Raw genomic sequence first — 27,490 nt, 5'->3', positions numbered from 1 at the left:
GCCACTGTTTGAAAATTCAAATTTTATAAGGCAGATTTCATGTATGGTCAAATTTTCCCTTTGAGTGGGACTGGTATAACTGCATGACCCAGAAATCAAACCACTCACAGCACTGAGTTAATCACTGAGCAGTCTAATTCTGCCTATACTGGTACTAATATTTAATTGTTTAGTAAATGTGAATTTACTGAAATTACATACTGAAGCAAATTACAAGCCATTTCTCAATATTCAAGTGGTTTATTCCCTTCTTCCTCTAGTCCATTTGATTTTACTTCTACTCTAGGTCTCTTCCCTTCTCTCCAGTGTTTGACTGACTCCTCTGCTCTTGCCCTGCCCTCATTGGCAGGAGTTCCGTGCTGATTGAACAGCTCTGCTAACTGCTCTTGCCCACTCAGAAGCAGTCCCCCCTTTCCAATGACCTAATGCTGGATTTCCTATGAACCTAAAAAAAATTGACTTAAATCTTGCACAGGTCTAACACTTACACTGTATTTTCATTCTGTCCAGTTTGGAAATAAATACAATTTGAAGGAAGAAAGGGGAGAAAGACTATTTTCTAGGCAAGTAAAGGAAGAATTTCCCTGCATATGTGTTCCCCAAGCACATTTGAAGGATGGTAGGTACCTCCTTAGCTCCCAGGTATGTTGTCAGGATCAGATACAATTATATGTAACTCATGTAAACTACAGAGAGAAGAATTAAGAGATATATTAAATGAGATGCATATAGCTACACTACAGGTACAGTTGTCATAACAGCTACCACACAATTATATAAATATGAAATATACTGTATTTATCAACCAAAATTCAAAGAATTCTTCAGATCACCTTACTCCAGCAGTTGTCTCACTATCTTAACCCTTTGCCATTTTTGGGTGGGAGTTAGCTCAGAGGCAATGGCAAGGAAACCCAGACCAGAACAGAAAAAAACAAAGCACAGAGAAAGCTGATGGGCCAGGATTTAAGAGTTTCACCTGAACTACTTTCTATTGGGCACTACTGCTACTGTAGCATTTACACTGCCATGGCCCCAGGGAAGTGTGGAGACCCATGCTTAGGCTGAGGGTGTAACAAAATAGAAGCAGCATCTCACAGAAAAGATGAAATGGAAAAGTGCAAACACCACTTCCAACCACTGCCAACACATCACTCTCAACTAAACTATGAAGACTAGGTAGGACTTTCTCACCTGTCCCTTTACCAGATTTCATACAGTTTATTTTAGACATTGTGGCCAATACTTAATTAAATAAAGCAGAAGACAACTCCTAACCAGGATAGAAAAGTCTGCCACATTCTTCACAGCATAATGGAGTTGGGGTTGAAGGATGTCCTTGCTAACTCAAATCTTGAAATCACTTTGAGTCAAGGGTATCTAAAATCCTCTAAACACATGCTGGATTTCCAGCTGCCAAATATCAAACTTTGTTACTTCTCTCTCCATTCCCCAGCAGATTCAGCAAGTTCTCCAAAGCCACTTCCTTGCCTGCAGAAGGTAGAGAATATGGCACTCATTTTAGATTGATTTCCCAATTTTAATATAAATCTGTTGCAAGTTGAGCTATGTGCCTGTGGATTAGCACTACTCTCATAATATGAATGACACAAAATTCTGAGTCAAACTGATATCAGCAATAGCTAATTATCTGTCACTGAAACAGTTCATTCCCTAAAAACACAATAAAAGCAATTTTTCAAAGTAATAGTTTTCACTAGCAACTTTCCTCCTTGTAATGTCAGAAATGTCCACCACTGTGGAAAAGCTCCGGTCTTTGCTAGAAAGCAATGAGTCTGTGGGTAAAGATAGTGCCAATTGTACAATCATTTGACATACTCATCACTGTTTGCCATTATTCTCCCCTTCCACCTCTACTTCAAATATCACATGTCAATAGGCTAAGCAATGATTTCAGCTGTAAACATGTGCAAAGAGTATTTTGAATATGACTCTGTCTTTGAGGTAACTATATGTTCATCTTTTGATCTATGACAACCAAATGTCCTTACAAATTTAGATCCAAGTAACAATACTGGCTTCAGTTCATAGATTTGCCAGTTAAGCGTCAGCTTAGGCAACAATAGCTTTCAGTCTTTGCCAAAAATAAAAGTCCCTAAGAAAGAGAAAGACTTCTTCCTCAGTTTTAAGTAATGTTTTTATTTAAAGCAATTAAAAAATGGTATCAAGAAAACCATTTATGTGAAATTCATAGCATCTTCTCCCTGTCCCCCCATATTCTCTCCTATTAAAAGAAAAAAAATACCATTTAAAAACCCTCATATCTCTAGTACTAAGTTAATTAAATTCTAAAAGTATCTCTTCTGTCTCTTACTTTAAAGTACACTATTTAAATGGCCATTCTCAATCTCACACTTCACACACACTGCCGTGTTCCTAAAAGCCCCCTGACTGGTTTGAGAACCCACAGCCTCATTCAAATCAGCTCCCTCTCAATAAAATACTTCCCTGCACTCTATTTCACCCATGCTCCTCCTCAAAGGACTCACAGACGTCTCTTTAGGCACTTAAAACATTATTGGGGTGTCCCCTGCTCACTGTCTGACACTGATGTCACAGAAGCACTCAGAAATCCATCCATAAGCAGATGGGATAACCCTCTGACTCACAAGGAAGAAAAAGCAGGGTGAAGAAATCAGGAGGCAGTACTTTTTTCCAACCCTCAGAAGCACAGTCTGATTGCTACTGTCTGAAGTTACTAATTAGCAAGAGCAGAATTTTGTTCCTGCAAGGAATTGTATTTGAGAAAGTAGACAAAGAGGAAACAGAGGAAGAAAAGTATGAAAGTTGCTGTTTTCTTTCACATTGTCTCAAGAACTGAAAGGAGGTGGGAGAACTTGCCATCAAAGTCCATGCCAGCTCTTTTCTAATATTCCCCATTATTTTGGAAATTAGGTTCAAGATTTAAAAGTAAACTAGGGCCCCCAAAATTAGGCTCTTCAATAAATACTTTCTTAAAGTTCTGAGAGGGATTTCAGTGCTGAGAAGAAATCATAGGAAGCTAGATGCCTCATCTGTTTAGGCATTCTGGAAAACATCACTAGACTTCCAACTGAAATAAAAGGCTTTTAGAAATTTCATCCTAAACTGCAATGAAAAAGGAATTGCAACATCAGCTGTAAGGAACCCATTAGCCCTCTTGACATATTCAGAGAAATAAAGCAGTTGTCAGAAACAGTTTACCTTTTACAACCCCTTTAGAGAAAACTAACAACTGAAAAGCCTGTGAAATACAGATGCAGTGTATCTTACACCTGCTTATGCTTGTGGCTGTGTGGGAGTCAAAGCAGCAGGTCTCAAATAAAGTTAATGTAAAGTAGGTGAAGATTCTGAGTTGAAGCAAGGGCTTTCTTCCAATGACTGCAGTGCTCCAATCCAAGTCAGGGCACCACTGCATGCCAAGGAGTCAAGGATCAGAGCGGTCCTTTCCTTGGATTATACGTTACTTACACAGGTCCTGCCACCAACAGAGCACAGAAATGTCAGCCTGAGCCCAACCAAGATCCACTTACTGTAAATGTGTGGTTTTACCAATTCCTATTGCACAAATGTTTAATAGGTCCATTTAAGTATGCAAAGATAATTAAGGAAAAAAATGGGGGTTTTATTTGGTGCTAATTCACCACATGCAAATTCCAGCTGTTTACTGTAGACCTACCACCAAGCATACACTTCTTCCCACAGCACATCAGAAAGCCTCTTGCTGGTGAAAGTGGTTAATCCACAACATTTTTGTTGCTGAAGCCAAGACTCCAAATGGGGGGTTTAAGTTACTAATGACAAAAAACTTGCATTCTTTAACTAGCGAATACTGTAAGGGTTTCTCCATTTACAGAAAACCGCCCAGAAGTGGTTGCTGGCAGAAAAAAATGGACCAGAATAGAAGAAGCTGTTACCAGGCAGGACAGAGATGCACACAGCAAAGCAGCAGCAAACAACAGGCTAGGAAAAAATCCTGTTATCTGGCAGCATGGGACAGCCAAAGTAAGCGACAAGTTCCTTAGTGCCCGCCAAGCAAAAGCCTTGTGCTAAAATATCCTCCTGTGCCGTGGCCAACTCGCAGCCTCTGACCTCAGGCTGGAAACAAAGCTTGGCCTCACGCCTCACTGTGATGCCTTGTGCCACCACATGACAAAAGAAATGGCTCCTTTAATAACTAGGTTTGATGTTTTATATTATTCCTGCCCCAGAAGCAACCAGAACTTCCAGCCAGCATTAGAGCTTTATGGTGCTGGTTTCTCTGCAAAGAATGCACTGCCGTGAGTTATTTTCAATTTATGGAAAACCAAATAGAAAGCCTCTAGGGGAATCAAAGAGAAGAGTGAATTAAACAAGTGCAAAGTTGCTCCATGGGCATACAAACCTAAATCTAATATATTATCAGTAACACCTGACATCATCACAGACTGTTCTGTGATCTCATACATTTAAATTAAGACTCTGCATAGCATTGCATTTATAAATGAACAAGTATTGCATAATAAATGGTATATAAAGAGCCATTTCAGTTTTGATGTGAACTATTGAGAAGATCATAAAGCTCAAGGCAGATCATTCTACAAATCATCTTTACAGTTACCAGATTGTGGCTCTACTTAACCCTTCTCTAACAGAATTCAGTAGAAGCACATCCCTCTGGCAGTGAATAACAGAAAAAGCTACTGAAGAAACATGTAACATGAAAAGATATAGCTCTCAAAAGAATCACAGCATCTGCTGTTGTTACTGGTCTCAGCTCTTCCAAAAAGCACAAGAAAAAGGCATTATTCAGGTCAGTTTTATAATTGCTCACATGGTCACAAACTGTAGTGAATAAAAATACTGAGATGTGGATCACTGCTGTGGTACTAGTTAGAAAAGAACATAGCACCACAGCTACAGGTGCCTCTCTCGAAAAAATAGCTCCAAAACTGTCAGCAGTAAATTCTTAGGAAAAGTTGGTCTCTACAAACTACAGAAGCTGTGTGTAGTGTGCCCACATCTTTAAAGTCACTTGGTACTGTAAAGGGGCCTTCTCTAGATGCAATAACAAGCATGCACTAAACAACAGAGAATGTCTGCTACTACCTCCCACCTCCTAGCACCACACCTGCCCACAGGAATACACTGCATAGCATTAGTTTACACCTAACTCACTTGCAGACTTTACTGACCAAAGCCTGGCAAAAAGTCTGGAACACACAAGACCTCTTCACATCAAAATCACCTTTTTGGCAGGCAAACAAAACAATTATTTTTCAGATGCCTTTCTCATTCTAGTAACAGATACAGATTTAACAAGACAATTGTATCTCACTACACTTCACTTTATACAGCAAATATCTTCTTTCTTGCTTCTTCACCCTGACAACATTCACTAATTTATAATTATAAGTGGGTCTCCAGAAGAGATTGGTTGATGAACCTCAAAAGTTTCACAGATACCTGGAGGTGTGTAAGAGCCCCATCCACAGAACAAGCCACCAAATATGGCACTAAGAAAACAAACCCAAACCACAATGGAATCTCATTCAGAAGCCACTACCTTGCTTTTCAGAGACCTGATTCACTGCTGAAGTGCATGGCTGGTAGTACTGGATCTCTTGACTCTGAAGAGCCCATGTTAGATGCTGGAGTTAACTTCTGTTAATTGGTTTTTGAAGGATATTTGCATTGTCACCTCAAAACCCTTGGATCAGATGGCTTGGGTGACAAATATAATTCATCTATGAAAAAGATACCTTTCCAAGTTATTTTATGCAATTGCTGAGTCAATCAATTCTACACACTTAATTCCCTTCCAGATCAAACTTTACTGCCACCTCTTGCACTTTATTCTCCATAAGCCACCCCTGCAGAGCACCCTCCTCTGCCCAATAAAGATTCTGCTTTCAAGTCCCTGTTTAAAATTTGCTGTGCTCCCGTTTTCTCCCCTGCCGTGTCAGCAGCTAGGTTGACCACAGATGGAGCCCATTTGGCAGCTGAAATGACCCAGATGCTGAATCTGGAGCATCTTCCCAGCTGCAGTCGCTGGGCTCACGTCCGACTCCTCGGCTGCTGGCTGTCAAGCTGCCCTTGAGCTCTGCCAAGCATACATCCCAAAGCTTTGGCCAAAGCGGGGCAAATGCTCTAAATCTGTGAGGCTGCTGACAGAAAGGATAATAAAGACTAAAGGTTTTAAAAGTAAGCAGTGAGGGAAAGCAAACACCCTTCCCTCCCTTCTCTTCTATCCCTCATTTTTTTCAACAATCTCTTTTCCACTATTAATAAAAATTCAAGGATAGCTGAATGGTGAGAGCAGGTCTAATGTACCACATGCTAGTCTGAGGTACTGACCAGCAGGAGATTCCCCTTCATCCACACTGTGTGCAGTGGAAGGTGGCTCAGGTACCTCTGCTTCAAGTCACAGCCACAGCAAGGGATGGGAAATAATCTTTACTGAGGAAAAGGTGGCAACAGACAACTCCTTTATTTCATTACATATTCATTCTTTAAGCTCTCTAGAAATCTTTAAACTATCAAAGCTGTAGAAACTCTTGGAAAATTCAGGAGTGACTACTTAATATCCTACTTCTGGCTAATTTCCTAATTTTCCTCTCTTAAAAGGACTTCTACATTCTCCATGCCTCCCCCATGAGGAGCAAAAGAAAAGGCTCACCTTGTTTCAATGACTACAGTCATTAAATTACCATTCTGCATTCTGACCTAGATTTAAGAGGGAGCATTTGAAGCTTTCACCCTTTACCTCATCTCTACTCATCCTGGCCTAGCACTCCACGTGCTGATAAAATAAACCATCCCCACCCACCATTAAGGTACCTCTACAGGGCCTATTCCGCTAAAAAAAAAGTCTCTTCTCAAATAGCAAGTCTAACTCAAAAATGCCTCTACTTATTACATATACACATACTGTACCTGTTAGAGCTCCTAAAAGGAAAACACTGTTTTAGAGAAAGTTTATTTTTCTAAAATATCACATTTACTAGTGAAAAATATTTTGCACATTTAACATTGAATAGCCTATGTCTTGCCATAAACCTTCCCCTTTCCAAATTAAAGATCATCATCCAAGTAAAGGGACCAGTAGTAAATTACTTCTACCGTTTTTGCTTTTTGTAGAAAGCAAATAGCATTTTTTAAGACAGAAGAGTGATATATATTCCTATTTTTAATTACTACTGAAAACAGTAGTACTGAAGCTATCTTCACCCTGCAGTATTTAAAAGTCACTAAACTGAGCTACAAGCATTAAGAACCTTCAGTGAAACAGACTTCATATGTAAGAAGTGGACTGTATTCCAGTAAAACCAAGTCAATTTAACAACATATTAGTAAAGAAAAGAAGCTGTTTATAGTACTGTTTCTTTCCTTTAACCCTTTTCTTTGAAGGCAAGTGGCTCAAAATTAGATGACATGTAATTAAGGACCAGGATCCAATAAACCAAAAATTTTATAATCTACTCAAAGATTTCTTGTGTGATCTTATGTGATCATGTCCAGGAAACTAACCTCTGTCAGCACTCAGTTTCTATAGATGCAATCTGAATTAGATGATGGAGAAGAGAGGAAGAGGCAACTTGGCATTAAATAATTATTCATAATTTCTGTAACTAAAAATAGGTATATAAGCACTAAGTACAGAAAGTAAAGGAACACTACTATTGAGTTGAACTGGAACACCAATCCTCATGCCCAACTGCTCTGCAATGGAGAAAAGACAGGATTTGATGCACTCCCACCATGGACAAATTCAGCTTTGCTAAGCCCCAAGGAAATGAAGTTGCAAAACAGAAGGTGCTTCACACAGCCAGACACACTTATTTGTTTACCCAGCACAAACTCCCAACTGCAATCCTGCAGGTACTCAACTGCAGTAGTAGTGTATGGTGTAAAAATGACACTTGAAATACAGCCAATTTACAGGACTCTAGAAAACATTCAGAAGCTTCCACCAGCATCCTAGCTTATGCCCCTGAGACCAGAAATCCCCTAGAAATCTTCATTATGATTCTACAGCACCTAGCAAAAGTAGGCCCTCAACCACTAATTGAAAATGACAGAAAATCCCAATGCAAATCATGACCTCTGCTTTTAACTGTTTTGTTGGGAACCTTCTGTTTGGGGAGCAGCTTGCCTTTGTGGGATTCTTTTATTTGTTTGTAAATATGTCCTTCAAAACATTATTGGTCAAGGCACTGTATTTTACATCTAGAGATTAGCAGTGCACTTAAGAAAAATCCTAACAAAACAACCCACTGCCTTTCCAGGCTGCATTTGTCAGTGTGGGAAGAGGCTGCCACCCTGTGGGCTCCATCCAAGATACAACCGCAAGCCCTCACACTCAATACAAAATTGTTGAAAGTTTTATTTTTAAGAAAATGAGGTTATTTTTAGGATTTTCCCCATCAATATAATAACGTTTCAAAAACATAAATTCACTTGTCATTCTGTACTGCACCTGAGAAAAATCAACATTTCATGAAGGCACTGTACATTGAAAGATTTTTTGGAATTACAAGAAAAAAACAATCTACCAAATCAAGCTTTGACCATAGTTAACTAGTGCAATCACTCAGTTCTCAAGTGAGTTATGTTCTAAATGCAGCTTGTGCCACCCTTGGGAAGGTTTAAACACCTGTATTATGGTAATGCTGAATAGCATATACAGATTGCTTAACACCTCTTCAGGTCTGGAGTTCATTTGTATTTGTAAAATCCTTCTCCAGTCTTTTTACCCAGCTTCTTTTCTTCTACCAGTTTATTCAGGAGTGGGCTGGGTGCAAAAAGAGGATTGTTGGGCTCTAATGAATGCCACCCTGGAAAGGAAGGGAAGTGGATGAATTAGTAACAGTTCTGTTTACATACAAAGATAATAGAGATCAGCATCTCCTTAGAAAAACATTCAAAGGTCAGAAAACTGAAGAAGGACTGGAACCTATTCTAGGCTCTCTGAGACCCTGCAGTACAGCTCCATAAAGCCCAGATCAGTATTGATGATTATGCACTAATCTAAGAATTAGTCTTCAGGCTCAGTGTACTCCAAACACCTTATAGTCCCCACAATTGAGGATTTTTTAAAACAATTAAGAACTTTTGAAACATAGCTAAGTACAAGGAAATAAAATAAAGGCTCTGCAGAAAAGAAATTCAAGTACAAAGAAATCCCAAGTTGAATTTCTACCTGCAAAACACGTGGTGACTTGTAACACTACTTCACAGTACTAAGAGAAAAGAGGTTCCACTGAAAATGCCATCATCAAAGTGACATTCTGCCTCAGAGAATGTTTAAGCTGCTCATTCAAAAGAACACAACAACCATCAACAAGTCATCACCATTATTTAAGTTTTTGTTACTGTATTGACATTCGCCCACTTATTAACTGAAGTGACGGGGAGATGGTTCACTTGCATCTTTTGAGATATTTGCTGGGTTTCTTTTTAATTAAGAATAAAAATATGGCTGGTAGAAAAAGGATAGGGAATCTCAACATTTGTCAATTTTCACAGAATTCCTCACCTCTAGTACGTCACCCTTCCCACTGATTCTTTTTAGTAATACAAAGTACCATTTATGTTAATATCATTACTATTTTATAACAGCACTTGATGAAGTCAGCAAAGCCACCACTGTTCTGTCCCCAAGTACAAAGAGTACAGGCATGCAGTACAAATGCTGTACTCACACAGCATTCTGAGCTGAATCCTAAGAGCTGAATCCTTTCTCCTCAACAGCTCAAAGGCTATACCATAAACATTCAGTTTAAATAATTAAGAGTCACATTTGCATTAAAACATCTACAATTTAGCTAGAAAGTGGAAAAGCAGAAAAAAATAAGCATGCAGTACCATCTATAATGTATTTACTGGTATCCAACCCAACATAGTCCAGCAGTTCAAATGGACCCATGGGATAGCCAGCCCCAAGCTTCATAGCAACATCAATATCTTCCTTTGATGCATCTCCTAGAGAAAAGATTGACAGTTTGAGGAACAGAGAAGATTCCGCATCTCCTTGGCACCACCTCTAAATAATTAACAGGGTGTTATTTCACCCTGGTGCAGCTCTTCACAAAAATCTCTGCATGTTTCACAGCCACAAAAACTAGAGTCAGCATACACATACTGGAGCATAAAGCTGAAACTCTCACCAAAAAAAGAAAAAAAAAAAACAAGCCCTGCAGGCCTCTTTTCTATTTTCCTGGTTTCCTCTTGCATTTCAATACAGAGCACTGCACTGCTGATGGAGCCACAGCTACCATGCTGACCCCATCAGAATGACTAAAGGAAGAACTGGTCACTATGAAGAAACAAGAGCTTCTTTTAGAGGCAGCAGAACAGGGTAAGTAAGGAAACAACTCAATTTCAGCTCCATGAGATCAGCAGCAGCTTTTGGACGATGCACAGGACAGAGCTACCCTTACACTACAGCTGCCAGAACACAAGTGATATCCAGCTGATGGGTAAGGCAGGCATGGAGAGGGGGGCAGGAGCGTCTGAGTAACACACTTAGCTACAGCACCCATCACCAGAGGATATCTGTTGGAATCAGAGATGGCAGATAACAGAAACCTGAAATGACTGCACAGGTGCAGATGAATTAAAGAATTCCAAAATTACTTTAAAAGAAATAATCAAAATTATCAGAAATTTGTTACGTCTACTTCAGTCTGAGCCTATAAAAACACAAATCCTGCACTGCCACATTGTCACAGTAACTTTAACCTCATTCTTTAGCTGGGAATACATATTTTAGACTGTCATCAAAGCAGATGCATCTCTACTGCATACCTCAAATTCACATTTTGAGAAAGGCAGTGCACTTTCTCTGCAGATACTACAAAAAGGATGAAGTTATACAAACCCCAGAGGTCCTTGTTAAGTAACCTCCGTGCTCACTGCGCACAGGCACGCACGGTGTCCGGTAGCGTGGCAGACACAGAGGCTTCTGCAATTTATATGCCTAAGATCAGAGAGCCCTTGAAATAAATTTACAAAATCTCTTGTAAAGGTAACAACTTCAGTGACAGTTCTGTAGGAACTAATAATTTATATACCTCCTTTTACTCTTTAAAGCTGACAATGTTTTTTTTAAGCCACATTTTATTTCTGAGAAGCTGTGGAGAGTAGTCTTACCTAATTCTAGCATAATTTCAGTTCCCCAAATTCAAACACAGCTAAACTCTCAACTCACTTGCAGCTGATGGAGGTATACAGACTTGTTCCCTCAATAGATTTGTCCCACTTTGTCAAACTTGGTACTAGGCCACCCGACAGTTTAATTGCAGCACAATAAAAAGCAGTAAAAGAGCAAACAAGGGCTATATCCCTAGCTCATTCTGGTGTCTCCTAGTATAAAGCAGACTTCCATAGAAACTCAGCTGACTGCTTTTTAGTTTTTCTACTAAGGGCAGAGCAGTACAGACCACTATACATTAATATTTACAAAAGCCCTGTATAAGTCATTGTTAATATACTAAAGGTATATTGCTTAAGCAAAAGTGCACATTTAACAGAATGAGATTTTGTACAAATAAAAATGCAAGGACTAGCCCAATAAAATGGCATTTCAGTGCTTGGGGTTACCAGGAAAGAGACACAATTTCAATTAATGTAGATGACAATCTGGCTCAAGTGTCTACTCTGAGAATAAACACAAAAGATAGAAATTTAACTTGATTCACTCAAACATATGAATTAAAAGACAGCCATCAGCCTTCCCATGACATCAACTAGCTTTTTAAATCGATTTCACTGAAGTTAAAAAGTCACAAATGAAATTTATCAATTTTGTAAATATTATACTGTGGGAGAAGATACAAAAAGAATAAAGATTAAATCGAAATATTGTTTTGCTTAGGCAAAAGCACTCGGTTTTAACATTCAAACCCGGTAACTGTTTTCTCCTGCATTTAATTAAAAAGTTCTGTTGTCTCCTGAAATATGCATAATGATACATGTCACTTAACAAAGGCACCTCTTTTAAACACACTGAAACACCCATACACTTTATTCAAAACTGTGACTTTTTCTAAAAAAATAATGCCCCCTCACATTCATGCCTTTGCCTTTCAAGTCACTAAATTTGCTCTTTTCTCCCTTTGAGATGTAATTAGGTACATCTGTTGATGGATAAACAAGTAGTGTTGTTTTACTTTTTTTTAGAAATCAAACCATCCCTTCCATGTGCTTTAAAAGAGATTTTTAATATTTAAAGCATACTTGGTGGAATCCTGAAAATGGAGTGCTTTCATCTGTAAAAAGGCAGTGATTTCAAAAACAAAATGTTTCAAATGACATTCTTAGTAGCACAGAGCTATGAGCAGAGAGCTTGAAATAAAAGCAATTATAGTCTGTAATTTCATCTTTATCCACTACATTCATTATTGGCTTCTTTTCAAAACAAGCTTCAATGCTTTGAAAAATTCAGTGGTTCTTTGGGGATTCATAATTATTTTTACCTACATATTAATGTAAAAGAGACCAGCAGTGAGACAGGAGTTCTGAAGAACCAATGTCTAAAAATCAACACAGAAGGGGAACAGAAAGTTTTATGTGGCAGTAGCTGAGCTGAAATCACTTCAGTACCAGTACCACAATGTGACACTATTACACCACTTACCTCGAAACTGGGGGTTTATTTCACAAGCCCCATATGAGTGAACTCAGGAGAACTTTACTAACAGTCCCATTATGGGACTTTCAATCACTTTTATCAATGTCTCCTGGGACAGAGAGAGGGAAAGCTCCTGAATAGGTGGCAATGGATGTTTTTACAATGCTTCTACACTCACCTTGTCACCTCCTAGCCAGAAACATTTTCCACCCCCAGGGGTTTCACACACAAGTACCTTCCAACTCTGCATAACCTGACTGTGCATAATTTCAAAGAGAAGGCAAGGCCTTTCCAGCTACACATGTTGGCTCATATTTAACATTCTCTATTCATTTCCAGCTTTTAATGTCTGAAAATTTTGAGGGAATCCCATGGCTTTTCTGAAGCAATGTAACATTTAGCAGTGTTATATGTCAACCTCCCTTGAAGTGAATATCCCACCAAGTACCTCTCTCAAAAAGACGAACAGCTTCCATCATATATGGCACCAGGAGACGGTTTACAATAAACCCTGGAGTGTCCTATGAAAAATAAAAAAGGCATTCTAAGTAAACACTCTTTACCAGAACTACACTCAATGCTATGTGACAAATAAAACAAGTGGATGAAGACACTTATTGTATCATTACTTAAGATACTTTCTGATCTGTATTTTTCATCTAATTTTTCTGCTCAGTATTAAAGCATAAAACATTGTGAAATGGCATATTAACATTAAGGAATGGCATATAAACAGTCATCATGACTGAGAATAATAAGACTACTACAAGCCAAAGCAATCCATCTTAAAACAATTTAATATGGCTAGTCTTTTCTTTATCAAGAGTCTAATGATACAATTTCCTGAAGTTAGGAGAAAAGCAATTCTTCCCTAGAAAGTTTTTTATGTGTGTGTCCACTACCAGAAGCACTCCTGACTAAATAGTCTGCTTCTCCCCCACTGCTCACTGGTGACCCGTACTTTTGAAAGTTAGGATAGCTTTAACAGTAAACATCAACACTGACAATGAAAAGATAAGACACATGCTGTCAGAAGGTAACAAATGAATACAAAACTTCTTTTGCACAAGCATCAATCAAAAGCAGAATATATCAAAAACAAGAGAAAGAGTTCTGCAAATATAATATTATTTTGTATATTACTACTGTTTCAGATATTTATTATTCATTCCACTTTATCTCAGTATTTAATCCAGAGAATCCCAAGCAATGTTTCTTCTATAAGCAAGAATTAAAAAAAAAAGTTCAGGCATGAATACTGCATTATTCTCTATCCAAGCTAATTTATAACAATTCTTCCTATATTCTGCACATTGCATGGTACTAAACTGTGACAGAAATGGGAAAAAAGTCAGCTAAGGCCACAGAACAATTTAACCAGAATTTAGAGAACATAGCTAGAATCAGAGTCCAGCATCCAGCAGCTGAATTAATTAATCCAGTAACTACCAGACTGCAGGCCCTTCTTTTTATTATCAGCTGTCCCCTGGGGGCTGTGAAACCCAAAGCAGTAGCTTGCATAAAGCTATCCAGACCACAGCTTAATGGATTCAGAAAAAGTGAGCTTTCAAAGTAGGGTGTTTCTCTAGAGAAAATAAACCAAAGCTGAGAAGAAATTAAGATGAATATGTGTCTAGTTACTGCAGTCTTAAGAAAACCTTGCAATGAGCACACACCATGAAGGATCCAGCCAACTGCCTCACAGTACAAGAGTCAGCAGTTTTGTCTCTAGCATGGCTAAAGATGAACTCCTGCTTAAACTCTCCAATCTATACTTCTGCAGGACTTGAAAAAAAGACTCCATAACAGTAAGCTCTGATACCTGTGAGTTTTGCTGCTCTAGGCAAGATGTCGAGGGTCACTGAACTTTGAAGAATTTGTGGTAAATATGGGTGTTTTCTTTGTCAAATTACTTTTAATTATGAAGACAAACTGGACAAGATGTAGCCTAGAAACTTTTGAAGTGCTCATACATCTACTAAAACCTACCACCTTAAAATTAACAGGCTACAAAGACAGACCCTCTGAACAGTATACTGTCAAAATGTACTCACCTTACAACTGACAGGACTCTTTCCTACTGCTTTACTGAAATCCACAAGTGATTCAAAAGTCTTTTGGCTGGTCATTGGAGTCTTGATGACCTGGGTACAGGGAAGGTAGAGAGAGCATAAGCATATTAATGAGCAGAATCTCTCCCATTTTCCTATTGCAGCAATGTAATCCGAACACTCTTCCAGAAATTCACAAAATGTTTTGCAGAAAACCACCTTGAATGTATAAATATGTAACAGACACAGAACACTATTTTACACATAGATACAGCATTTTGCAATGCTGTGTTTCTTTAAGACACCTTCCCACTCAGCCACTACGGAAGGATGGTAAAAGGAACCATTCTTTGAAAGCACACTTAAGAGATTATAGTGTATCAAAATAACTCTAAAAGCTACATAGTCTCTTGTCTTGGGAAACACAAAGACATCATCCTAGAGACCCATTTAAACAGCTGTAGTTCCTGATAGGACAAGTTCTAGCAGCTACTCCACCTCTCTATAACCCCCTCTCAGATAATTTTAGGGAGTGATAAGGTTTCTCCTTGGCCTCTTTTTCTCAAGCCAAACAATCCCAGCTCCCCCAGCTGCTCCTCCTGTGAGTTACTCTCTGGACTCTTCACCAGCTCTGTTTCCTTTCTCTGGACACACTCCAGCACCTCAATGTCTTTCTTGTAGTGAAAGGCCCAGAACTGGACAGAGCATTTGAGGTGTGGCCTCACCAGTGCCAAGTACAGGGGGACTGTCACAGCCCTGGTCCTGCTGGCCACACTATTTTTGACACAAGGCAGGATAGCATTGGCCTTCTTGGCCACCTGGACACACACTGGCTCATGCTCAGCAGCTGTCAGCCAGCACTCCCAGATCCTTTTCCTCTGGTCAGATTTCCAGCCCCTCTTCCCCAGCCTGTAGCACTGGAAATATTGAAACAAACACAACTGACTTTGAGAAGTGACAAGGCAATACGATTTAATCTCCTGACATTTTCTATTTATTTCTACACTAGTACCAGCAATTCCTATGAATAAGCCTCCCTGCTTGAAATGATGGCTATAAACAGCACCTCTGTTGGCAGTTCAGTGGGGAACTCGGGAGCCTTGAGACTGAAGGAGTTACCTCTGTCTGTTAAACCTGCCCTCAACAGAGACTGCAATACCCTCTAATCATTAGAGGTAGCAAATTCCATATCAGAGCAGCTGCAAACTGAGATCTGCTCTGTCAATCTAAGTGAAATCCCACTGCTGACAATTGCACTGCTGGGCTGCAGCTGTAGCTGATGGAACATGATGATAGCAGCCCCTGTAAGGCGTGCACACAGGACACTCACCTCCACAAGTTTCATCATAGGCACCGGATTGAAGAAATGGAGACCACCAAATCGGTCCTGCCTGGTGGTTGCATTTGCCATCTTTGTGATTTGCAAGGATGAAGTGTTGCTTGCAAATATCGTGTGCCTGGGAATAAGAAATATATAGATTGCATGAAGGACAGTAGGAGACTGAGGCACTAAACATAAATAGACATCCATTGGCTAATCATGCAAGAATTCTCAGAAATATCCCTGCAGTTTATCACAGTCCTTTTGCTGAGGTCCAAGCACGGCAATTTAATCAAATAACCACTGCAAAGACTGTGTGACTTTCTGATTCCTGAGGAATTATATTGAATGCTTTTATTAGGGGCTAGGAAAAAGGACTGTGCAATTAGAAAATTTTATTTCACTCCCCAAATCCATTCTAGGTAATTCCTTCAGCAATCCTGGAAATCTAAGGGTATTTTTATTTGTTGTTAAACACATTTATACATTTATTGAAACCCAATCATATGCCATGTCAAAAATGCACTTTGGAGTCATACAGAAAATTTGTAATCTACTTTATTTTGAAATTATCAATGATAGACATGATGAGCAAACCTACCACCAGAGCAAAGATTTAATAGGGAAAAAAAAAACCAGAGAAAATGTAAGACCTGCCATGCATAGGACACCGCAAAGGATCTACAAAATGCCAAGAATTTTAAGACATATATGAAGTCCTTCTCCAGACATAAACCAAATTTACTAACTGTAATTCTTAATGGTTTGAGTATTTTGTTTGGGTTTGTCCTCCCAGAAATATCTCAGACCTTCAACAGCCCTGCTATCACACCAAAAACTTAGAGAAATGGCTTTTTCTTCAAATCAGAAAATCAGAAACTAAATTAGAGATTAAAACCTACCTTTCATTTTGGACTGCATTCTACCATCCCTTTCTGTTTTGCAGGAAACCACCTTGAATGTATAAATATGTAACAGACATATTTATATGATCCTACTGGACTCAGCAAATGTTTATCTATGTTGATATTTTGCTTACATTGTAGTAAGGTGTAACTGAGCTTTACAACAGAGCTTTCAGAAAAAGTTATGTCCAAGTCATGGTGATATCTTATAGTGGCATTAAAGAAAACATTTCAAGACAAAAACATTCACTTTGTTTTCAGTTTTTTATTATGTTTTCTTTTTTGTTATAGTGAAGAAATAAAAAGTCCTGAAAATTCCTGCTTATTCTTCTTACAAATATTCTTTTATTATCTCTCCACCATAAAGTGGCCTTATACTGATCTGAGGTACTAAAAGGAGCATTCTACATTTCATAGTTTTGACCTTGCAAGGTCAGTGAATACCAAAAGTCACTTACTCTTTGCACTGTATGTAAAAATTAAAATACTCATATAAAAAAGAAGCACATTGATTTGTGAAATATAATTGCTAGGTTTATATCTGAGTTCACTTAAGAGATTTTACCTCAGTACTTCTTCTGTAGCCTCACACGATAGAAAGCCTTGGAAAAAAGAAAAGCATTGGATTTGCACTGTGAATAAGTGCATTTTAGTTACACTTTCTTCTCTGGCCAACCAATTGATTTCATTGAGTTTAGAATAGAATTTGCATGCCTCTGTGACTTAGAATTACACAATCCACGCTTCAGATGACAACAGAGTTGGGAGGCTTTGGGAAGCCAGAACTAGTGAAGCCACAGAAATGGCTTTCCCAGCAGCAGAGTGCTTTCTCTTGGTGCCATCTAGTGGCTCAGGGAAAGACGTCAAAAGCAGAGCCCAACACAAGAGAAACCTTAATAAATATTTCCAATAAATCCAACTCTTACAGTCCAGCTGCCTTACACAGCAAACACTGAGTAATACTTCTTTTTTTAACAGTTTTTTAACACATTCATTCGAACACAGTGAACAGCTGAAAAACACTGGCCAGGTCCAAGCTGAGTTTCCTTCCTAGACCAAGGAATATTGATGAGCATTTCCTACAATCCCATAAAAAAAAAAAAACAAACAAAAATCAAGTACAGAAAAGTTCTTAAACTGGAAATGCAAAAGTTCCTTTGTCATATTTGTTACAACTCTGTTTGGAAAAGTGCTGCAGTGTCTACAAAAATCCTAGCCTGACCTTTTTCAAAATGGAAATGCAAGACTAACTCCATTCTAGAAAAGGAAAACAGAACTGAAGAATGGGTAGCAATGCTTTACTCTGGTCCAAAGATGATGACCACGTAACACAGTAATAAATAGCAAATATGGTGAGTTTAATACTGAGAGGAATAGAACACACAATTCTGCCTTCCACGTTTTGCAAAGCTGCAAGAACATAAATTTTTGCTCTGAGAACATAAACCAGTATTTTCTCAGACTAATGGCACCCAAGAAACAGCACCCACTGTTTCACCTGCACAGTTACCCAGATGGGGAATACTCTGAGTTTCCAAGGTGCTCTGGGGTTTCCAAATGCTCCTGGCTTATTACATTTGATTTGAACACTCATGAGAAATTTGTTCCCCACTCACAAATACAACTTCTCTCAATAAAAGAGTAGCTTTCCCATCCCCTACATATTTAGATCCACTTTCAGAGGAATTACAGTTATTTTATAAGAAAAGGAAAAGGAATTAAGTTAATTGTGCTATTGCAATACTTCAGTTTTTTGCAGTTCCCAGACTTATTTATTTTCCTCAGAGATATCTCCATAGTGCAAAAATGGGAGATGAACAAGTACATGTTGCAGCTGAGGAAATGCAAGAAACATGAAATACATCACAAAAGAAGAAAAATGCAGGGTTTCACACACCTTGCATTTCACAGGCAGAATTCATCTTGTCAGAACAACTGTCATACATAGCCCCTCACACTTCCACCTTCTGTCATCCACCCCTCTGGGAAGTCCTGGGATTTGAATGAAGCCGAGTCCTTCCTTCACAGCATCCTGGTCTTTCCTGGTCTCTTCCTGTAACCCACACAGCTCCTCCTGTAACCCACACAGCTCCTCCTGACATCCAAAGCTGTCTTTAAACAAATCCTGTCTTTGTTACCAATTAACCACAAGTCTACCACCCCTACTGAGCTGACACAACAGTTAGTTCATAAAATAGGTTTATAAATTTTGAACTATTCAATCTTAGAAAAGGCTGTAGAATGCTTGCACTGACAGGGAGAGATTTCTATTCCAGCACAGTGCCATGTGGGATGAGTAAAGCCTACTGCTTCCTTCTAACACATGGAAAAACACTCACTACAGGTTTCTGTCTTTCCCCACACTAAGCACACCATCTGCAACTCTATACACTCTCACAGTTACAAATTACCTTTTGTATCCAAAACTAATATTTTAAACACTTGACTACTAAGTTTCACTATTTTACCAGCTTTTCATCTAGACTTTCGACACTGCAACCCGTTTTTTTTGCCATCCACTTAACCTTCCTTTATCCTACACATAAGATACCTGTATGTTTATAATAGCTTCCAAATATCCTCTTAAAAAGGAAGGATTCTTGTCTTAGCCATTTTTCCCAACTCTGCAAAATCATCCCTTTCGCAATGGGCAGGAGCAGATTTGAACAACCCCCAGTATCTTTGAACACTGTGATGTAAAATCTGATGTTTTACAGCAGCTATGCTGACAAACAGCTCAGGCTTCCAAAAAACAGCCTCAGGTGTTCCAAACACACATATTTTTAAGTGAGGCTCCAAGTCCCCATTTCCTTGCTGACTGGTTTTAGACAGTTTACCATTTAGTACACTCCAATTTGCTCATTAAATACTTGGCCAACCAGTGGTCTGTTTGCACAAAATAGGCACAAACCAACCACAACAAGGTACTCTCATAAACGTTGAAGTCATCTATTTACTTTTGTGTGTCAGGGTAATGGCAAGTTACCCTGTGCTCAGTACGTGGCTGCTTGTGATCATTGACTGTTTTCAAAATTACCAAGTAATTTTAATTACTGACAGGAGGAGAAAGCCTGACAATCTCCCCAGGCTGAAGTCAACTAATGAAAACATCTTTTTTCCCTTGATATGATATTCAAGCCACAGCTTGCCCAGTTGACAGGTCAGACAGTCTAGAATATCTCTTAGCCAATACCCTCAAATTTACCTGCACTAGTTAAAATCTCAACAAGCAGACAAGGTCTTGTGATCCTGACTCATCAATTACAAGGCTCAAATTTCTGAGACTGCATGTTCACCTTAACAGCATTTTTGGCTTTGGAAAATATTCAACAGTAGCTTCCAACAGTTATCAAATATAGGTCAAGGACATTTCCAGGAACTTTATGTAACCAAATGAGTACCTACTAAAATACTATTTACCCTTTTACATCACACACAATAACCATCTTTGGCTATTGGCTATCCTATAATACAAAGTAAAGTTAGTTCACTTAAGACATTATTGAGCTGACTGAGACTTCTTAGAACTTGTTTATGACAGGTGTGCTGGAAACAAATACTTTATAACTCCAATTCCCAATTTAAGTACGGGAGCACAAAATTAACAGTAACTCATGTCCACTGGAACAAGTCTATTCTACTGTTCTGCATTTGTAGTTGGATTAAGATTTGAAATTGCCAAGTAGATAGGCAATCCTAATGACTAAACACACCTGGAACAACAAATGAAGCAATGCAACACACCTGAGAATGTTTATAACATATGCACCTGGCACGACTATTCCACACTAACATAATAGTCTGGAGCTAGTCTGAGACAGCAAAACTCACTCTTAAATAAAGCAGCTAAGAAAACAGAGAACTAACTGTGAGTGGAAAAACAGAAAATAGTCTAAGTTTCAAAATGTAACAGGAAAAATATACATACTCTGGAGCGAACTTATCCAGCGTCTGGAAGAGTTTATTTTTAACTTCCAGGTTCTCCACAATGGCTTCTATCACCAAATCTGTGCTGTGGACCACTGATGCTGCATCTGTGCTTGTTGTGAGGTTCTTCAAGGTCTTCTGAATGAACTCAGCACCAGCCTGAAACATTTTCAAGCAGCTGTAATGTCTATTTACAGTGATTTAATTTACTTTTATATGAGAATCCCCTTATGTTAACTGGTGGTTTTGACCCCCCCAAAATGCAGGCAGTCTACCACATTCCCAAATCAATGAGAAGATTCTAAGTGTGTAGAGGTATGATGCCTTCCAGTGACAAAGTTTTCCTAGCCAATCAAATCTGTTTTGAATCAAATAGGAGACCTTTAAACTCATTCTTTCAGGAAGACTATTTGCTGCAGTCCAACCTTCAGCACAAGAGTCTGAGTGATCACCTGGTTGGTCAATCAGTGGCTAAAATACCAGTGAAAAAGTGGGGAAAAATGTTTCCTCACTAGTAAATCTGTGGACGTAGTTTGTAAGGGCAGAAATCAAACAGAAATCCAAGACTTTTAGCCAAGGGTACATGGAGACACAGTAAAAATAAAAAAAACCTCTATATGGTAGAATATAATGTCATACAAAAAGTGCGAGTATTATGTGGATAGTTTTCTTTTTGATTAAAAGGCTCTCCATAATGCTCTACGTATCCTGGCACTTCCATACTCCTGCAAGCAAGCCCTTTTTATTTCCTTCCTCTGCTGCATCATTTTCTGGCAATCATCAATACCAGTATACATTGTATACGTTAATATGTATCAAAAGAACAAATGAATCTGCTGAGGAATTCAGAGAAGCAAAGCTAGACTCATCAACTGCACCACAGTGGCTGGCTGTAGGCAAGACTTCCTCAGCAATGCAAGTGCAAAGTTATAAATCCAACACATGTCACTTGCACTCTCATTTCCTTTGCAGTAATCCTGTGCCCACGTGTTAGGAGGAGAAAAAAAAAAATAAATGACTCCTTACTCAGGTATTAAGGCAATTTTGTTACTATTTGCTTTTGGACAAAATAGGTGCATATTCAGGTAAGCACTCAAAGACGGCTTGCTTTTGAGTTAAGATGAATAATTTTATTCCATTTCACACTTAGCATCTGTTTTAAAAGATTGCTAAGTTGGTTTAGATCTTCAGCTTAAAGCTGGAGTTTATTAAGGAAAGAAAGTGAGGTAACACATCTTTCAACCTCCCTAAATTAAAAATAAAAAACAAACTGAAAGTCCAGGCTCTTGAGTACACTGGGAAAAAAAGTTTCCTTTTTAAGCAAGTATAATAACATGCTCTATAATGCATAACTGTAATATCATAACTTCAATATGGCAGTTTTTATTCTTCCCAGTTTTCTTAGAGAAATAAAGAAGGTGTCAACCTCAGGCTTATCTGCAAACTTCTTCTTTATCACTCTCTTCAAACTCTCTTCAATTCCTTTTGTAGACTTTTTAAGGATTTCATCTGACTGGTCAACTAATACCACAGTGTGACCACTGGCTGCTGCAACCTGCAAGTTAAAAGAAAAGAAAAATTCAACTCAATGTCACAACATAATCAACCATATTCATTTGTGTTGACAGACAACATGCCAGGCATTTAGGCAAAAGAGAGCTAAAATACATTGCATTAAATACACTTGACTAGAAAAATCATAAAGCCTGTATACAGCTGGGGTGATGCTGAAGGGATAAAAGTCTCAAACAACTTGAAGGAAAAGGAAAAAGAAATCTCTCCCTCATACTATGTGTAGAATCTTGTGTCTGAAGGCATCTAAATTCTGTGGCCATGGCTACAGAATAAACAGCTGTCTTGAAAGGAACAAGCGTTTTAGCTGAGAGCCTTGGATCTTGTAAGGAAAAAGGGCTGTGGAGGCCAAAAGTGGAACGCTGGCAGGGTGAGCAGGTGGCACAGGGGATGGCCAACCCTGTGTCCCAGAACACAGCTCTGCTGCCAGGCCACGAGCATGTCCCTGCAACAACAGGAAGGTGACACTGGGACAGAGAAGCTGGGAGCAGCAGTGGACATTTGCCACTTCAGGATTCCTCACAGACAAGAATGGCTGCAAAGTCTCCCTACTCTGCACCTGGTGCAAACACTGGCTCAGCTACACACAGCACTACTGGACTGCCTTTTTGGTTGGTATTTAAATCAATTTCAAACATGTAACATCACTGTCTCACGCTGCATCAGCACATTAAAGATCAAGTGCTCATTACCTGTTACTTCACTTTTACTTTATGTTCCTCTTGTTAGTTAGCAACAGCCTCTCTTCACTTCTAGAATCCTTGAACTAACAGAGCTGTGATTTAGTAACTGTGTAAAACAAATACTAAAACACAGTTCCACTGACGGTTTTAAAGTGACTCAACTTCAGAGCTTCCCATCTGTAAATCTTTTACCTTGCATTTAACCTTACATGTGATGACTAAAGACTCATGCAACCCACAAGACCCACTCCAACACAGCTAGCTGAAATGGAAAGTGCAGGGCAGCTATCTCATGAAGAAAAGCACGGTGATGTTCTCATCCAATTTGCCTCACTAACCCAGCAAATAAAGAAATGCCAGATTGTCTCTGGACAGTAGCAGTAGAGCTTTAACAAGGGGTCAGTCTGCAGACAGACATTTCTTTATCCAGCTTGGTTTTTTATTTTCACTATGGCCATTCCATAAAAACCACTTAAACCAAACTTGTACTTCTACTCCTAACACTTCATCTGTTGCTGATAATTTGTAACAGTGTTTTTTCACCTGAAGATGAAAAATCATTACCAAGCAAATTTTTAAGAGGTGCTTCACTGAGGATCCATTTATGACACCGTCACTGACCAGCTGGTGAGAAATCCTAGAAAAATTAACATCTCCCATTTCCCACCATATTTACATGGACAGGGAAGAAGAAAATGAGACAGGATCATACCATTTCCTTGCAACTCAATCACACACTTGCCTAAACTCTACTATCCAATGATCTTAAGAATGTGTTTCTAAATAAGAAGCACAAATGCTGGGAAATCAATGCTTTTTTCATACAGAAGTGCTTTTCACAGAGCATAATCAAAAATTATAAATAAATTATAATAAAGCCAATAAATATAAATAAAGCCATACACTTTACCAGAGGCTTGCTTCACTGACAGTATGAAAAGCCAGGAGAACAGGAGATGCAATTTCTTAAGTACTCAAAAAGGGATGAAAAGCAGCTTTATTAACAGGGTACAGGGGAGACACCACTCAGTGTTATAATGACCTCTGCTTTGAGATAAGTTTGGATTGATAAATTGGAGGCAGATGGTCAGCAAAATAATCCTGGGTCCTTAACAGTGGTAGAGGCCTGCAACCCCTGTTACTTTACTGTCAAATACCAGACATGTTTCTCGTGACAAGCTGCTCTCTGAAAATGTGCAGTCCAGCAGAACGAGATCAGCACACTTACCTGGAAAATGATAAGCTTTGCATAGTCTGCGTCTTCCTCAAACACAAGAACAACTTTTTTCTAAGTTGTTCTTTGATGGCTCTCCAATGGAAACCTCAAGCTTTAGTATTATGATACAGAGGAGTGTTTTTATCAGAAAAGACAACAAACAACTATTTTCTTAGCCAAATAAATTGCCACTGTATTCCACATGCTAGACATTTGCCAGGAATGTAAGAAATCTTTAGTTCTGAGAGGCAAACCTTTTAACTCATTGAGATGGAGAACTACTATTCATGAGCTCCAGCCTCACTGTCCGTTGTTTGCCTGCCCCCCTTATTCTTTGTGAAGTTAGTGAACCACGCTGGTATCCTGGGCAACGGGTTCTTTCTCTGAATTAACTAAGTGCCAAAATTTTCAATCTCTGAAAGGACTCTTCCATTTCATGTCCTAAAGCCATCAAGCCAAAGGTGAACTTAAAAGCCAAAGGCCTGAGGTTAAACTCTGGGAAAATAAGTCCTATTTAAATATTAACCACTTCATAATTCTGAAGATGAATGACAGCTAAATGCTCATTTTAGCTGCTGCATGTAAAACGTCTAAAAAAAAAATCACTAGATCTGCTCTCTTGCCAAGTTAGAATAATCTTCTTTCCAACCAACATTTTCCACGTATTTCCACAGCCCCACTGTCTGTTTACAATTAGCCCACGCATTGTCTTAAGAACCACCTTAAGCAATTTAAGCCATCAGCCTGGGTTCTCCTCTCCAAGCCGTCCGACCTGAGGATGGGCGGATCACAAGTGTGAGAGTAGAGCAAGTAGAGCAGCAATGCGTCGCAGCCCGCCGCGGCAGCAGCGGAGCCCAAACCCGCGGCACTCCGGCAAGGGGCAGGGGCGCGTCCCGCCCAGCCCGGCCGAGAGCCGGCGCAGCCGCTGCTTCCCGCACAAACCCAGCCTGGGAAGGCAAGCCCGAAGGAGTTTGACCATGGACCGTAACACGTCCTGAGAAGCGCCAGGAGGGTTGTTACGTTTAGTTGTGGGTTTTATTAATGCTGGTCCGCCAGCTGACCGCTCGCCCTCACCAGAGCTCGTCCCTTCCCGCCCGGGGACAGCGCGGAGCGCAGCGCCACGGCCGGGCTCAGCTCCGAGCGAAGAGCCCCAGCGGAGCTCCGGGACGCAGGAGCAGCAGCCCAGTACGGGCCCGCGCTGGCCGCAGGGCTCGCCCCGGGCCCCGGCCGCCATGGCGCCTCCGCTCCCTCCCGCCCCGCGGCCGGGCCGCCGCACCGCGCTCACCTGGGCGATGCCGGCGCCCATGAGGCCGCCGCCGATGATCGTGACATGCTTGATGAGCAGCTTCTTGGCGGCCGCCGTGGCGGCGTCGGAAGAGGCAGCACGCACGAACTGACGGGTGGCGAAGGCCATGGCGAAGGCGCGGAGCGAGCGGCGCGGCCGGGACAGGCGGGGCCGGGCCGGGCGGGGCGAGGGCCGCGCTCCGCCCCGGGGGAAGGCGGCCGGTTCCGGCTGCCCAGTCCCAGCTGCCCGCCGACGGGGCAGGCGTGTTGGGTCTTTCACCTTCGCTACCTCTGATTCCTTAAGAGCCAAGCAGCAAGGGCAAACGCTGCCGGCACGCCCGCGAGTCCCTGGCTGGCGCTGGGCCGGCGGCCGAGGCTGCGCTGAGGGCCGCCCTTTGCCTCAGAGGTCACCGCGCTGCCCTCAGCGCTCACCTGCCCGCTGCCGCTGCTCACGCTCGCTGAATCGCTGAGTCAATGAAGCTGGAAAGACCTCCGAGGCCATCGAGTCCAACCCATGACCAAACACCACCATGTCAACTGCACCACATCCAGTCTTTCATTAAACACCTCCAGTGACGGTGACTCCACCGGCTCCCCGGGCAGCCCATTCCAGTGCCAAACCACCCTCTCTGTGAACACAGAGTTCACCTAAACCTCTCCCGGTACAGCTTAAGGCTGTGTCTTCTTATCCTGTCACTGGTTGTGTGGGAGAAGAGGTCTGCCCCCACCTGGCTGGCCCTCCTGTCAGGGAGTTGTAGAGAGCGATGAGGTCTCCCCTGAGCCCCCTCTCCTCCAGGCTAAACAGCCCCAGCTCCCTCAGCCGCTCCTCACAGGAGCTGCGCCCCAGACCCTCCCCACCCTCCATGCCCTTCTCTGGACACGCTCCAGCACCTCAATCTTCTTCCTATTCACATCAATAAAAGCTCTCTCCCCACAACAAAAGTTTCCTGACAGAAGATGATGCTCTTTCCAGGCTAGCACAAGATACATAATAAACAAATATAATAAAAAATCAAGAAAAATTCTTCCATTATTAACACTAACAGCTGAATCATAGCAGATGCAGACTGCCCTGATTCCCATCTAATTAATTTATCACCAGAAAGACTTGCACTTCAGCAGCAGCTGACAACACAGCAATTACTACTTGAGTCAGCATCAGGATAAACATTAAGCAACTTGTTTTATTCAAATAAAGTGTTGTATTCTCATATCTCTGCACTTTGTACCGCAAACCTACTGCAAAAAATTTCACCCGGATTAGGCAAGGAGCAGGAAGTGGCTGTGGAAACAGCTTTATCCAAAGACTCACCCTTAATGATCTTTGTCTATACAAATGACAGCTGAGAGGTAATTAATGAATTTCCCCTAAAAACAAGCAAACAAACAAAAAATAGCAGTATACCAAGTAACCTGCAACCTAACTCCAGGGCATAAGACACAAGATTTCCACCTACAGCTCCTGGTTAACACCAGTGCTGATACCCATCCCCTCCCCACAAACACTTCAGCTGGCTCCTGCTCAGCCCCTTGCTCTTCCATAGGGAAGGATGTCCCACTTTCCCCTGAGACCCCTTGGGGGCCCTTTGCCTGCTCCCCCAGGCTCCCTCTTGGCACCCCTTTCCCTCTCTGCCCAGGTTTCCTTTCCTGCAGAATGCACACCTCCTCCTGCTGACAATTAATTTGCTTTTTTATCTTCCTTATCTCCTACCCTTCCCTCTTCTATTCTAGTTAAGTGTTTTTTTAAAATCTCTTTCTATCATTTGATCATAACATGCCTGGCAATGTTATTTTCCCAATTTCACTTTGTTTCCCCACCTCCTTCACTCCTCATCCAGAGTATTTTTAACATTTTCTCACTCAGAAACTTTTTCTGCAAGATGTAAGATGCCAAACACCACAAGTTTAGTCAGTAAGT

General features: G+C 40.4%; 1 protein-coding gene across 1 annotated transcript; it reads right to left on the bottom strand.

Annotated features, from left to right (window-relative positions):
- Positions 1-7,272: 7,272 nt before the first annotated feature.
- Positions 7,273-25,755, bottom strand: HADH (hydroxyacyl-CoA dehydrogenase). Its single transcript, XM_058803748.1, has 8 exons — positions 25,574-25,755; positions 22,244-22,372; positions 20,819-20,976; positions 15,995-16,121; positions 14,668-14,757; positions 13,062-13,134; positions 9,847-9,963; positions 7,273-8,816 (listed from the first exon to the last, which is right to left on the bottom strand). The coding sequence occupies exons 1-8, from the start codon at positions 25,700-25,702 to the stop codon at positions 8,698-8,700; spliced, it is 942 nt and encodes a 313-aa protein (XP_058659731.1). The 5' UTR covers positions 25,703-25,755; the 3' UTR covers positions 7,273-8,697.
- Between the last annotated feature and the right edge of the window lie 1,735 nt (positions 25,756-27,490).

The sequence above is a fragment of the Ammospiza caudacuta genome, chromosome 4 (assembly GCF_027887145.1).
Source record: "Ammospiza caudacuta isolate bAmmCau1 chromosome 4, bAmmCau1.pri, whole genome shotgun sequence".
In the NCBI taxonomy this organism is placed as follows: domain Eukaryota; kingdom Metazoa; phylum Chordata; class Aves; order Passeriformes; family Passerellidae; genus Ammospiza; species Ammospiza caudacuta.
The sequence above is the reverse complement of the archived record's forward strand: the minus strand, read 5'-3'. Positions and strand labels throughout refer to the sequence as shown.

Coding starts and splice junctions, on each gene's coding strand:
- HADH (XM_058803748.1), bottom strand. CDS start 25,702: ATGGCCTTCGCCACCCGTCAGTTCGTGCGTGCTGCCTCTTCCGACGCC. Junction 13,135..14,667: donor AGAGTCCTGTCAGTTGTAAG/GTGAGTACATTT, acceptor TATTTTTCATAG/GACACTCCAGGGTTTATTGT. Junction 8,817..9,846: donor CAGTAAATACATTATAGATG/GTACTGCATGCT, acceptor CTTCCTTTCCAG/GGTGGCATTCATTAGAGCCC.